This window comes from Syngnathus leptorhynchus, chromosome 5, assembly GCF_054491065.1.
Source record: "Syngnathus leptorhynchus isolate UIUO chromosome 5, UIUO_Slep, whole genome shotgun sequence".
Taxonomy (NCBI): domain Eukaryota; kingdom Metazoa; phylum Chordata; class Actinopteri; order Syngnathiformes; family Syngnathidae; genus Syngnathus; species Syngnathus leptorhynchus.
In genome coordinates this window covers 5,569,830-5,584,988 of record NC_141199.1, presented here as the reverse complement: position 1 = coordinate 5,584,988, position 15,159 = coordinate 5,569,830, and the positions used below count along the sequence as shown (strand labels likewise).

Below are 15,159 nucleotides of genomic sequence, written 5' to 3'. Positions count from 1 at the left end.
AGGGAACTCCTTTACTTCTATACCACGATTGTATCCATCTGGAGGTGTTTTGATTGGATTTGTATGCCCAATATAATGTTATTGCAGGAGTTTTACTGAGTCAACTGATCATATATTTGACGAAACACTTTAGTTTGACTTGCGTAGGGTAGGGCACACACTTCTTTGTTGGTTCACCTTCTGCCTCTTCATGTCTGCAGTCGTCACACTAACACTTGGCCATTTATCTACGTTTAAAATGTGCTTTCTTGCGGACCTTTAATTGTGGCAAAAAATCTTATTAGCCATATCGGATTTTTTGTCTTCTATGGAACAATTGATCAAAGTCCTTTTAGGTATATATCCACCACATGTGTAATCAATTGCGATACATATTGATAGAGAGTTATTACAACCCCGTATTACAGTAAAATCTCTGTTTCTGTTTTAGACATTTCATATTTTCAAAGTATTCCTATTATATGCGCAATACTTTTTCCATAGCTTTAGAAAATATACTGACAAATTGATTCTTTAGTTTTTTATTGTTTCATTTGAAAAGGAAAAATATTATTATTGTACTGTATGCAACTATATTGAACCAGAGTACTTTTACCCATCTTAGTTTACAAAATACTACCAATGACTCTAACAATGAAAACAGGGCCTTCACCTAGTGACATGGTATTTACTTTTACTTACTGTGTATAATTTAGGCCAATTCCAAATTGTATGTTTATTTGAACTGAGGACCAAATGGAAGAGTCATATCTCTTTATCTATTTTGTGTACAGTGTAGTTTAACTCGTTCTCATAGTTAGTAAGATATTTCTGTTTTTTTTTTTAATCTGTGTGAAGTTATTGCTATAGCAGCAGGTTATGAAGTGAAGAGAGGAAGAAAATCAAGTGGAAGTGGTGTGTGTGTGTGCGTGCGTGCGTGACTATACGCATGTGTACATGTTTGCCTTTGTGTGTGTTCTTTCAACAGAGCGATCTGAGGTTTCTGAAATAGAGAGAGGGGATTATACTGTGCTCGTGATTACTCCAGCTGGCTGTGTGAGATCAGCGCTTTTGTATTTTACATTAGATTAGATTCGATTCAATTTTATTGTCATTGAGCACAATACATACAAGTACAGGAGCAACATTAGGGCTGTCACTTTAACATGTTAATTAGATTAATCAATTACAGTACAAATGAACACGCTGTAAAAATAACTGCAATTAATTGTGCAAGCATTTCAAATTTGGCCCATTGGGTGACCCATACGCTGTAGTGGTAGGCCTCTTGCTTCCTTCGCTGCTAATCATGAGCAAATGCTTTATTCAACATCTCCATGATTTACACAAATGTATGTTTCCACCACTTACCGCAAGTAAACCTCTACTCCAGCCAGTCTTTAGTAATGGATTGATCTCAAGCTCTATTGTAATTATAATTATATGATTTTTCTTGTGGTGGTCATCGTTAGTGATCCTCCACTACAGGGCAGTAAGGAGTCAACTAGTTATCAGTCAACACACTTATTTCAGCCATGGTGCTAGTTCAGTGGTTCTTCACCTTGTTGGAGGTACTGAACCCCACCAGTTTCATATGCGCATTCACCGAACCGCTGTTTTGCGAAAAATGAAAAAAGAAATTCAAATTCAAGACAGATGTTTTTTACTGGTGCACAAAATGAGCAAAATAAACTCAACACATTACATACCTACAAATCAGTGTGCCTTTGCGAGACCAATTCAGATATACGGTATCACAAATTTACACAATAAATCAGGTGAGTTCGGACCTCTGCAGTGGAGGCTCTGCCGAACCCCTGAGACCGACTAGGGTTCGAGCGAACCCAGGTTAAGAACCACTGTGCTAGTTTAACAAAACAATTTGGAGGAACAGGAACATGCTCCCCCTTTGAGCCCAATTGAAATTCCATTCTGATTTGCCTTGTGATCAGCATTAAGATTTGGTAATTTGGTTTCATTTGAACTGGAATACAAGGCTTTATGTAAACCTGACTGGTGATTTTATTTGTGTTTAATCCATATTATATTTGCAAACAGGTGCTTTGACTAGGGGGAAATAACAAGCAACATTTCCCTAAAATGTTTAACATGTTATCGACCAACACAGTAATTGAATTTAATTTGTATGTGCGTTTTCTGCATTCTATTCTGTTTGTAAAAAATAAAGGAGTAGAAATATAAAAAAAATATTTTAAAATCTGATAAAAATCTCACAGATGAATAAAAAAAAAAAAAATTGTCGTAGCTCTAAAATTGAAAATTTTACACCGAAACCACATGTGATCAGTATCTAATCAATATCGGACAATCACACTCATGGACTATTGGTATCGGTAGCACAACATTCTGATCAAAACATTGCTATTTGTAATGTAATAGGTCAGTATGTCAAATTTAGTAATTTGACTACACTTATTTTACTAGATGAGTGCTCTTGCATTCATTCAAAATGACTTACAGTTTCATTTTAGATTTGTTTTGTCCTGCAATGGTTGGACCTCCAATTAAAATACACAAGTTTTAACAAAGGGCTATCGTCTTAATTTACTCTGGCTGACATCATCCACTAGAATACAGCAGTGAGCAAACATGAGCTAAATCATTCATCAACACCAATTATTAATCAACACCTATTGTAGCTATGGTTCATGTTAAGGATGGGACGAGATCTCATATCATGAAATCGCGTGGGATTTGAACGCTACCAGATTTACTGTCCTTGAATATCATGAGATCTGTTTCTTTTGGCCATCTTCTTTTTGTTTGCAGACTCGCCCGCTTAATGAGACCCACATTGAATATAGCAGATGTCATAAAGGGAGCCGATTTGGAACTATTCCGGCCAAATCATGGATTCGTTGTTGTGACAGTCAACACTCTCAACATGGATCCGCACCCACGATACAATAGCGGCTGGTTTTGGGACACACATTAAGTGTTCCACTCGCGGCACACACATTTGATCTCTCTGGTCAGTCTTACAGGTTTATGAGTTGATTATTACTTGTAGTTGGGTTCTTTGAGAATCAAGCCTCATCAAGACATGAAAGATAGAACAGATTGTTTGAGAACTCTTGACTGCCAGATAGAAACAGACGGGCCATCTGCATGCTTTAATTCTGCTTGTATTTTGAAGTTAACATTTTAAATCTTTCAAACAGAAGAGAGACGCAAATTTTTCAAAGTCACCACTCACCATAGCATCGTGGCCGAAAGCAATCAAAAATTCAGTTTGCATTTGGTTAAGCAAACATCTGTTGCTCTTTACTTTCCCTTCTTTACTTTGTCTGTTCCCTTTGCACATGATGGCAAGATGCTTCAAGTAATAACACAGGATTACGGGAGTATGATCTATTGTGTTGCGGTCTCTTCTTCCTCTCATTCTTATTTTTCCTCTTACCATCATCTCCCCCTTTTCTCAAATTTTATTTATAGAGACGCCAAATGCATTGTGTTTTTTTCTTCCACTGGTCTATGTACCACAATTTCCATCTTGATTTTTGTTTATGCTTGGCTTTGAATTAAAAATCTAAATTATCCACAGATGTATCAATCAATGTGGAAGCGCTTCTGTGAGTAACTACACTACTAATTGGTCAGACTGAAGTGACTAGCAGAGCACAAGAGGTCTTGAAATTGAGTGAAAAATTAGGATGTGTGCTATTGGACATTACACAGTATTTTAATCCTTTATTATTACTATAGTATTTTCATGCTGGATGCTTTACAAAACTTGTGTCGCACGCACACACACACACACACACACACACACACACACACACACACACACACACACACACACACACACACACACACACACACACACACACACACACACACACACACGCGCATACACACACACACACACACACACACAAAAATACATACATACATACATACATACATACATACATACATACATACATACATACATACCGTATTTTTCGGACTAAAAGTCACTGCGGAATATACGTCGCATCAGCCATAAAATGTACAATAAAGTAAAAAAAAACAACATATATAAGTCGCACCGGAGTATAAGTCGCATTTTGGGGGAAATTTATTTGATAAAATCCAACACCAAGAACAGACAAGAATGAGCAACAGGCTAAACAATATGGTATGCTAACGTGACATAAACATAAACGAAGAGCTGAAAACGGGCCTGACATAACATTAACAGTTATCCAATTAACTATAACATAAATAACACTTTTATCAAACCATCTGTGTCATTTCAAATCATTAAATCCATTGATCGTCCTTTATGTAAACAATGCCGGGTGTGCGCCGCGCCGCTGACGTCAGTTGCAGTTCAAATTATTCCACAGGCCCATATAATTATAAACAACAATTTTATCAAACAATCTCTGTAACTCCAAGTCATTAAATCCCATGATCGAATCCTTTGTCCTTTATGTAAACAACGCCGCATGTGCGCCGCGCCGCTGACGTCAGTTGCAGTTCAAATTACATGAATCCCTTGCTACATTGTGGTTCGTTTATTGCGGTTTCACTATATTGCGGATTTTTGAATTTTGAAAATTTGTGAATAATTTCACATATAAATTGCTCCTGAGTATAAATCGGCCCCCCCATTCACAACTATGAAAGAAAACGCGACTTATAGTTCGGAAAATACGGTACATACACATTTTATATAACTTTGAATGGGAGTTTTCAGAGACATTTTCTTTTCAATGTACAATGTTAAGTCCAATGTTAAAATTTTAAATCAAACATTTTCATAAGCTTGCTGTGGAGCTCATATGTTTTTACAAATGTATGTGTAGGTTTATTAATGTAATAAAAGAGTTGGTGAGTGCAGCTTCATCTGCTGTAAGCAGTCTAAAAATGAGGAAAATATAACTCTAAGAACAGGAACAGCTGGTGAACTGACACTGAGCAGTTGACGCCACCGTGTTACCATGACAACCGACTGTGAACCCTCTGTTTCTGACAGCTGTTCCCATGGTGCTTGGCCTTGGCTGAGCCCTTGGTTCCCATTGGTAGGATTGATAGCTGTGTGCGGTCAAAGGTCATGTTAGTGACGTAGCTACCATGTTGTTTTTCCATTAGAATTACGTATGAATATTATAGTTGCCCAAATTCCAATGTCAAATAAAATCATTCTTATCTAAATCCAAACCAGATCCTCCAAACAGAACAGTGTACTGTTAACGTATACCACTAAAGGATGGCTATAAGTTTCCTTTAAGGGGACATATTGTTGACAATTTTCTTTTAATTGCTTGTATGCAAATAGTTAGGTGTCAGGCGTGCCTGCCCACCCATGTGGTGAACATACACAAACAAGGAAATATTTTCAAAAGCTGCCTATTTCCAAAAATGTGTGCGAAAAGCTGATCTGAACACATTGGCTATATCACAAAAAAAAATACTGCCCCCCACTCTTGAGCTTCTCAATCAATGACATGGTTGCTAGCGTGAGTGAAAATACAAAATTTTTAAGCAAAGCTGGGCAAATCAATTTCACCCCCCAAAAAAATTGTTGTGTGTGGGGGGGTGGTGGTGTCACAAAAATTTATTTCTTCCCCTTAGTGTAGGGGTGGGCCACTCCTGGTCCTCAAAGGCCGGAAACCTGGATGTTTCATATGTCTCCCTCAATATACCTGATTTAAATGATCAGCTCATCAGCAAGCTCAACTGAAGTCGGACAACAATCCTGATCATTTGAATAACTGTTGCACTGATTTAATGACATGGCAGCAAACAGAAGCACTTATTTACTCAAGAATAGGGATGTTCAATACAACTTTTTTTTCAGACCAATACAAGTACCAATACAAGACCAATACAATACTCACCAATACTGATACCAAGTAACTATACCACAAAACTTTTGATACATACATTTTCAATAATTCCAGTGAGAGATCATTTTAAAGAAAGAGCTTTTGGTTAGGTCTGACAAAGGGCAGAAAAATCAATTTACTGAGAGTTTAATCAAAAACAGAACACCAAAAAAAACAGATTTTAGTATGTACTTGCTAAACCAAATTGACAATTCCCTGAGCTTTAGTAATTGTTCAAAATAAGTTGAAGTGCAAAATTAAGCCTGTTCAACTGTTAAGCATGACGCTATAGTAAACAAGGCTGGAAATTTTATTTCATTTTTTCTTTGCAGTGAAGTTCTGCAAATCAATGACTTCAATTGGTGAGCAACTTTCTAAATTCCATCCGTCCATTTTCTGTACCGCTTTGTCCCCATGGGTGTTGCAGGCGTGTTGGAGCCTATCCCAGCCGTCATCGGGGGACACCCTCAACCGGTTGCCAGCCAATCGCAGGGCACACAGAGACGAACAACCATCCGCACTCACACTCACACCTAGGGGCAATTTGGAGTGCTCAATCGGCCTACCAAGCATGTTTTTGAGATGTGGGAGGAAACCAGAGTGCCTGGAGAAAACTCACGCGCGCACGGGGAGAACAGCAAACTCCATACAGGGAGGGCCGGAGGTGGAATTGAATCCGCACCCTCCTAACTGTGAGGCGGAAGTGCAGGTTAATTCTAGGCAAATGAATCAAGGCCAGGGATTTATTGAACAATAAAATTTAAAAAATGTACGATAATTTTTTGAATAGAATCAATAGCTTTTATTTCTCAAATTCATATCCTGAACGCAGCGGCTTTTTCACGACTCTGACTGTGTGAAAGCAGTTTCTGGCAACAAATCGGCTCTTTGCATCACTGCACTGGTTATTCCATTCCTATTAAAGAGGTGTAGGAAAAATGAGAGACGATTTTCTTCTCACGTAAACATGTTTTAATTGTCGGAAACAAAAAGGATCAACAATGCAATATCTGAGTTTTTGAATATTCTCAGGCCTGGGTGAGTGAGCTCTCAGAGGTTCTAAACTATGTCAGTTTTCTGTAAATCTTTCAGCTATTCCTAACACATGTATCACCTTTGTTTATGTGGATGCTTGGACATGATATTCATGAACTTTGTCAAGTTTACAAACGTCCCTCTCCTTTTCTCACAGAACACTGCACCAGCAGTTTGAGAGCTATAAACAAGAGGTGCGTCGCATCGGGGCGGAGACCCGGCGTCAGCAGACACAGCTGAAGGATGATGCACCCACCTGCGGCATTTGCCGTAAGACCAAGTTTGCAGATGGCTGTGGTCACTTGTGCTCCTACTGCCAAACCAAATTCTGTGCCCGCTGTGGGGGCCGAGTCTCCCTGCGCTCTAACAATGTAAGGATACCAACATCTCTCTTTCCACTTTCATACTCCCACTCATATTCATCATTTCTGCTTTTGCTACTATACAACTGTGAGTTCATCATCTGCTTCTTTGTTTCCTGGTCACACTTTGGGAGACTAAAGGGCGATGGAAGAATGTCTCAGGACCACTTCAACTGTCGGCCCTTAGACTGATTGCTTTTTACTAAGGGTGGAGTGTTGTGAAATGTTTTAAAAAAGAAAAAGACTGAACACTGAACCTCACTTGAATGCAAATGTTCACCTGGTATTGTATCACATCTGTATTTTTATTTGTGTCTTGCATTTTTCCATCATGCGAGCATATAAGGCTGATCCCACAAGCTATGTGTCTAATCCAAACAGGACTGTTTGAGAGTGATGGCTGCACATTCCCCCAAAAATATATTGATAAAATTTTGGGATACCAACCCATCTTCGATTAGATTTGATGATGCTTTTTCAAATATATTCAATGTAATTAAAAAGGCAAACGTTTCTTTTGACCAGTCTTTCCAACTTTAGCAAGACTGTACCTGAACTTAGGGGTGTAACGAAAACTGATTCGAATCAGAAAATTGTCCTTTATTCAAGCTAATCAAATCATTTTAAAATGCACCATCCTTGAATTGTATCATACCCCATGAGATCGATGTTGCACCATCTTAAAGGTCAGGGAGCAAAGAACATCTCTCACTTAATACAATTCAGAATGGCCTGTGGTGTAAGTGAGCTGTGAGTTCACGGACATCAAAGCATTAAGTGGCTGCTCTAGCATAGTTTTCTTCTGTGCAAGTGACGTGCAAAACTTTCATGCATAGAAAATGCAGCTCAAGATTGTCACCACGTTTTAACAATTCATGTACGGCTGGTGCATAATAATGAATCCCACACGCACAGCATGGCTCATGTCTCAGTTACTAGAGAAAATATATATCAATACAGGGGTGCACAAACATACCAGTCTGTATTTCCAATCTGCTTCTCGAGGCTAATTCGTGGAGCTGTCACAGTTACCACTTCCACTTTCTCTTCCCCTGAGTGTCAAAATAGTCCTGCTCCTCAAGTACACAGTAATCTACACATAATTTAAACATAGGAAAGAAAATAATTACAGAGGTCTGGACCTTAATAGCCTCATCGTTGTTCACGGCCATTATGGGATCATGAAATGGCTCAGCAGGAATAAACCGCAGAGTTATTTGTGTTTCCATAGCTTTCTTTACGTCACGTATGCAATCAAATAAAGTATTCCAGACAAATTCAAGGCATCTTTTCACTCTTGATGATTTAGTTGGACACAATTTCTTACGGCGTAAATGTTAGTGCTATTTTAAGACCAACTCCTTCCATTCAATCTCTGGGCTTTCCTCCAACCCAAGAGTGGGTTGGCCATGCGACTGTTACCCTGTGCCTGCTGGTGTCCAATCTGCTCAGGAATCAACCAACCCAGCTAGCCTTGACTCACACTGTGACCAAATGTAGATTGAACTGGAAGGTGGGTCAGATTAGTAGATACATTTAGTAGGCAGGCTTGCTTGGTAATTTGTTTTTGACAGTACTATCATAATAGACAATCCATTACAATTACATGCCAGTGAATTGATGAGACAAGTATGTTTCACATGCAGTCCCTGAATAAAACAAAAAACAGATGTAATAATTTGTATGGATAATACGTACATAGATTCCAGATTAACTAAAGGTTTGCACATGCGACTTGATTGCTCACACCAAGATGTGGAATCCAATCAACCAGGCACAACCCAAAATTACGCTTTTTGAACAGGCAAAATCGATGTGCTGTTTCTTTTGCACATTCTGGGCGGAGTAAATAAAATGAATTTGCATAGACAGCGTGATTTATCACATCTGGTATGAATTGCGGTGGCTGATTCAACTTTTAAAAACACATCTACAAGGTGGGTGCAAATTGGCAGCTGCTGTGCATAAAGAGTACTGCAGTTATTGTGGCAAGGAGAAGACAGTCAACAGAGAGAAATGATTTATTCATGCTGACTTGTGTAACTCACTATCTGAAATATGAGAAACAAAAATTATCGCTACATATCTTTTCAGCAATATAGTTTTGTAGCTTCTGAACGATCTAAGGGTTCATTTGAACCCGGTCACATGAAGTCAAGCCATTTGTGACAAAACCCCTTTCAGCTCTGCATAATACCACTTCACCAAAGGGATACTCTACATTTTTTTCCCATACATCAGTGACAAGTTAATATTTCTGTAATGTGGTGCATTTTAAACAATTTAAAAAATGCTCTGTGCACTGCCATATTTATTAAACATGTGACCGGATAACCAGCTAGAAATGTCACATGTGTATGACACATGCATAATTAGTAGAGATACTGCGATCAATCGATAACCGATGACTATCTGATGACTATTTCTGAAAATGTGCATGAATGGCGAATGTGATCTAAGCCTTCAAATATGGCACCCAACATTCATAACCTCCTTTGTGTTTTGTGATGTGGTCATGAAAAGCTGCAGTAAAACTGATGGTTCAATACTCAAGAATTGTAATTCTCTCTACTACACATTGATTCATTATAGTTTTTTTGTATTACAGTACACTCAACCAGCTCAGTGGCCTAGTGGTAGAGTGTCCGCCCTGAGACTTGAAGGTTGTGGGTTCAAACAAATTTCACCACACCCAGATGTGTGTGTGATGATTATTGGGACTTCAGTAAAGACATAAATATCAAGCGTTTCCTGGTGCTTTCAGAAAACTTTAAGGCACTTTCACAATGCACATAGCAACATGTAGTGCGCTGTTGATGAACCCTTTCATTGTGTATGTGGTGATGGGTCCAGATCATGGAATTTGGTGTCAGGTCAGGTGGGAGTTCCCAGCAAAAAAAAAAAAATTATTCTAGGGTGGCATTGCGGTGATGTCAGCACCTCCAATAGGTAAGAGACTGGCGTAGTAATAGATGTAATAGTAATGGATTTTAAGACCCTCTATCAGTAGTGTGCTGGGACCATTTTTCAGCCTGGGAATTCCAAATCCAACCAGCCGAATGGGAGGCGCACAGGGATAATAGAGTAGCGCTATATCACTTAGCTCCACTATTTATGTGCTGACTGTGGGTGTCCATCACAGAAAGTCAGTGAAAATAAGAAACATTTCTCACACTCACCACTACATTAACGCCATTTTGAAGGCCCCCGAAAGAAGCCATGCGATGGGTTACTACGATCTTTGTTGATCTGAGTTAAGTGCTGTCAACAGGCTTGTAGCTAACGTTCAATTCATACTCGTGGCTCCAGTGTCTGATTAAAATGTCCACAAGATGAACACAACCGTACACACTGTAGTAGTTTTATTCAAACGAGTCCATAAATGTACACTCAAACACCATTAATACTTATCAGGTGAGGGTAGTAACGTGACAGCAATGCAACAGATACCAGGTCACGCCTTGATGTCGTCACTGTGTACTGGACGCAATCTTTGGCCCCTCTGAATGACAACAGTCATTTTGTCATGTAGCCAATGAAGCCATTGGCTAATTTAATGTAGCCAATGGCTTCATTGGCTACATGAAGCCATTGGCTACATTAAATTACAATCTATTGGTTGTAACAAGCATTTTGGCCCCTACACTATAAACATTGGGAAATAAAGGTGTGTTGATGCTGGAAAAATCACATGAAGATCAAGAGAAGTATAAATAACATTTTAATTAAAATACTGATAACAAACAAATGTATTTGACCTTTGCTGAAAAAAAAAATTGCAAACCGTACACATTATATACAGAAAAGAACGAAAACTTGCTTTAAATAGTACACTAAATGAACCAAACAATCAGAGATAGACGACCAAAGTGTAGTTAGTTGAACAAACATTTAACTACAGCATCAATGTGTGCCTAAGGAGTGCACGGGTATCTGCAACTTTGCTGCTACTCAGATACTACAAAAAGCATGCAATGAATGAGTTAGCAGGTTGGCAACTTTAGATTTTAACGCATTCATTAGTACATTGTTAATTTTAATTTTATTCATACAAAAACACATAATTCAGATGGTTAGTGGGCTACTGTAGCATTTAAAGGAGGTTTTATGTTGCATTATGTCCGAGGTCGACTACCACCTCACAGACACTGCCATGACACCTGATGGCATCTTCCTGCAGCTCTTTATTTTGACTATGGACATCTATTTTTCTTTTTTTTTTGGATTATTTTATATTGTGTGTTCAATATTGCCCACTCTGCATCCATTGCAGCCTGGTCATCTTGGATGGGGGATCCTCCCATCTGCGGTCTCTTCTCGGCAAAGAGAACTGCAATGCTGACATAATATGTTGGCTTTTTTTTGTTAATTAAAAACATTTATACAACTTAATTTAGTTGTAGCCTATAAATGATGGTCCGGCCCCACTCCCACACATTGGAGCGGCCCTCCGGGAAAAATCCCGGCTCTCCCGATTACCTAGCACGCCATTGTCCTCTATGATGAACACAATAAATGGACGCTTTCATTTTGTAATACTATATTTATTGTTTTCATTATTATTACTCATAAAATGTTGTAACTGTTGAGTTTAATGCCATTCTTTTTTGCTCATGATGTTTTGTTATATGTCAAGGTTTATGTATTGAAATAGTTGTCGGTTGGAAGCATATACGTATGTCGGGGTCAAAAGTTTTGATAACTGTTTTTTTTTTTTTTTTTCCAATATATGATGATATGATAATGCACACCATGTCTTTGACAATGTTCAGCACGACTGACTTCGTGATTGCATTCCTCCGGGCTCCTTTTATTGACATACGGACAACGACATGAAAACGATTCAGTTTATGATGTGTGTTTTTTAGCTCAAAACCAACTTGTTAGTGGTGGTTTTGAAAAATAGTTGCTCCAGTCACTAATATGACAACACTTGCATTGCTTCTGTGAACTAGCTCCACTCAATTCGCAGCTTTTTTGTTCGTGGACGTGGTACACAACACCAAGACACACTACAGAAGTCACATCATAAAATATCTAACAACTAATTCTCCTAACAAATGAACTCAAGTGTATTCATTTGATTGATTATTTGCCCAGGCCAATGACAAACTCAAATCACTGCAGCCATTCCTGTCAGTGCTCATAAACATCCCACCCACTTACATCTGTCTTTCACTAAATGTAAAGGGATCTCTAATCTGCAAAATGTAATTAACAAATCTTTGCAACACCTTTCCTCCCCTTATTCTATCTTACTTTTCTTTCTTCTCCCCATGTCTGTCCACTATTTCATCACAAATTCAACCTCTGTCCTTTTCATGTTTATTGGATTCCTGTTTCTCTTGCTCCACTTCCCCACTCACTTCTGCCAATTCTCACTGCAACCTGGACTGCATGCCACAAAGGAGGACAAAGTGGTTAGCATCTTTTTTGTGTTCTTTGTGTAATGTGACTGTAATGTTTTGCCACTGAAACATGAAGCCATTGGCTACATTAAATCTAGACAAGGAATACATTCAAACTAGGACACAATTGAATTTTTATTCTTCGAAGTTGAATGCTTGTTAATAAAAAGTATAGATGAGTGTGTCGGAGAAGAGATGTGTGTGTCGAAGAGTTGCAACGTGTACGGTTTGATGCTTTACCGTTTCCCCATAGCTTTGTCACTGTTGAGACTCCTCAGAAGTTGAACCTATGACTAATACTACGTCTATTGTCTGTCTCCTCCTCCCACAAAGTGTTTCATAGTAAAGGACAGGGTAAGCCTTTTTGGGTAATGGATTTGCTGCATGAATCCTCCCCCCTTTCCACATTTGGCTCTGTATTCATTCGCAGATGAAAGGATGAGTCCACTCCAAATGTCTTGCAGAAAAGTATGGTCAAGGTGTCCCCGGGTAGTGGACCACTTCATTGATCTAATTCTGAGAATGAATGCAGTCACCTGACAAAGTGAGCATGAACAATGACATAGGATATCTGCAGAGGCAATGACTGACAAATCCTGACCCTTCCGATGGCTGCAGGCATGACAGTGCCAAGTTTGAGGGGGATTTTGACTCTTTTAAAATGTTGCAAATGTAGGGTTGGGAGATTGACATTGAGTTGGCATGTCACTTAACTTTGTTATAAATGACTATGATACATGAATGCCTGTGCATGCTTCCCCTGCTTGTTTTTGAAACCAGTTCTGCTTTGAACTGGATAATGTGTATTATACCCCAGATACTGTATATGTTACTATTTTAGAACAACCATAACTCGTTTTGCACTGGTTGCCCTCTTGCACCCAAGTATTTTTCTGCGGTGCACCAGCACAAAGTTAGGTGTACCCAAATGTTCCGCTTCATCACATTCAAATAAGATTCTTCAATTTCTTTGCACTCTTTCTCATTTTTGGTTCTTCTTTTGTAATGTGTGTTTGATGCGCGCTATCTTTTCTCAACTGTGGACCAGCAGTGGGAGTGCCAAGGACCGTACTGAGTATATCTTGGCTGGCTCAGTGTCAATACTCAAGTTGGACCATTGTAGCCTAAAGTTTAATGTTCCAGAAGCCCAATGTCTTTCACCAGTTGTATTTTGTCTTGTCTCCTTGCTATCTAGTTTGTGTTTAGCATCTGGTCTTCACTGTGAACCTGTGCAAATTGAATGTTGAGGAACATTTAATATCTATTTATATAAGCTCTCTCTAGACTGATCCCTCCCAATTTCATTTATAAAATTATACATTTTTACAAAATTGCATTTTACAGGCAGTATGCTGATGTTATTTTTTCCCCCTGTCAAAATAATTTCAGAACATTGAAGCATAATGTGTGCTTGAAAGATTTTCCTGACAAACTTTTCTACCATTGCTGGTGCTTGTTCATAGTGAGTGTTTGTCCATCTCTATGTTAGCTCCAGATGGCATCCAGGAAATGAACAAATGCTGTCAGTCTGTCTTTTTTTAGAAAAGCACTGCCTTCCAGTGTAGAACAGTGAGCCGCCGTTTCTTAAAATACTCATGGCTGCAAATACACAAAACCATGGATACACCAAAACATTTTTCGAAGTGTTATCAGTGTTTCATAGCAAATAGCTCTAATTGAGTTACTGATCTAAATTAGCCTGATCCACTTTCTATTAAGAGCGTAAAACGACTCTCTTGTGTACCACAGGTGGCAACTAATAGTCAAGTCCAAGTTTGCTTAAAAATTGTTTCTTTTCAACATGTACATTTTTAAATATTATCCACATCATGCCAATTTGTATTACAGTAATCCCTCGTGTATTGCTGATAATCGGTTCCAAGACCACCCGTAATATGTGAAAATCCGCGAAGTAGTGTCACCCTCTCATTTTTGACATACATACATTTTCTGTGAATCAATAAGTGTATATTAAACCCGATAAGTGTATATGTTATCATTATTAAATAATAGTGTCAAACATCTCAATACTATGTTAATACGTTGTATAAATGACATACAGAAAATAATGTATAAATAATATAAATATAGCGGCTCAGTGGTGCACTGGTTAGCACGTCCGCCTCACAGTTAGGAGGGTGCCGGTTCGATTCCACCTCCGACCCTCTCTGTGTGAAGTTTGCATCTTCTCCCCGAGCCCGCGTGGGTTTCCTTCGGCACTCCGGTTTCCTCCCACATCCCCAAAACATGCTTGGTAGGCCGATTGAGCACTCCAAATTGCCCCTAGGTATGAGTGCGTGTGCGGATGGTTGTTCGTCTCCGTGTGCCCTGCGATCGGCTGGCAACCGGTTCAGGGTATCCCATGCCTACTGCCCGATGACCGCTAGGTTAGGCTCCAGCACGCCCGCGACCCCCGTGGGGACAAAGCGGTACAGAAAATGGATGGATGGATAATATAAATATGATATGTGTGTGTGTGTAACATATGTAGATGTAGCTTCAGTACACAAAGTCACAAAGTCAAAGTCTGCTTCACTG

At 39.0% G+C, this 15,159-nt stretch overlaps 1 protein-coding gene across 20 annotated transcripts in view; it reads left to right on the top strand.

Annotated features, from left to right (window-relative positions):
- The window catches only part of rims1b (regulating synaptic membrane exocytosis 1b), an 81,847-nt gene that overhangs the window by 13,348 nt on the left and 53,340 nt on the right, over nucleotides 1–15,159 (top strand). For all 20 annotated transcript variants that reach the window (XR_015066089.1, XM_085912412.1, XM_085912411.1 and 17 more), the window contains exon 2: nucleotides 7,009–7,222. Coding sequence is in view for 19 of the 20 variants with exons in the window: in XM_085912412.1 (XP_085768538.1) it covers nucleotides 7,009–7,222 (214 nt within the window). In the remaining variant the exon portion in view is untranslated. The remainder of the gene's footprint in view (nucleotides 1–7,008; nucleotides 7,223–15,159) is intronic.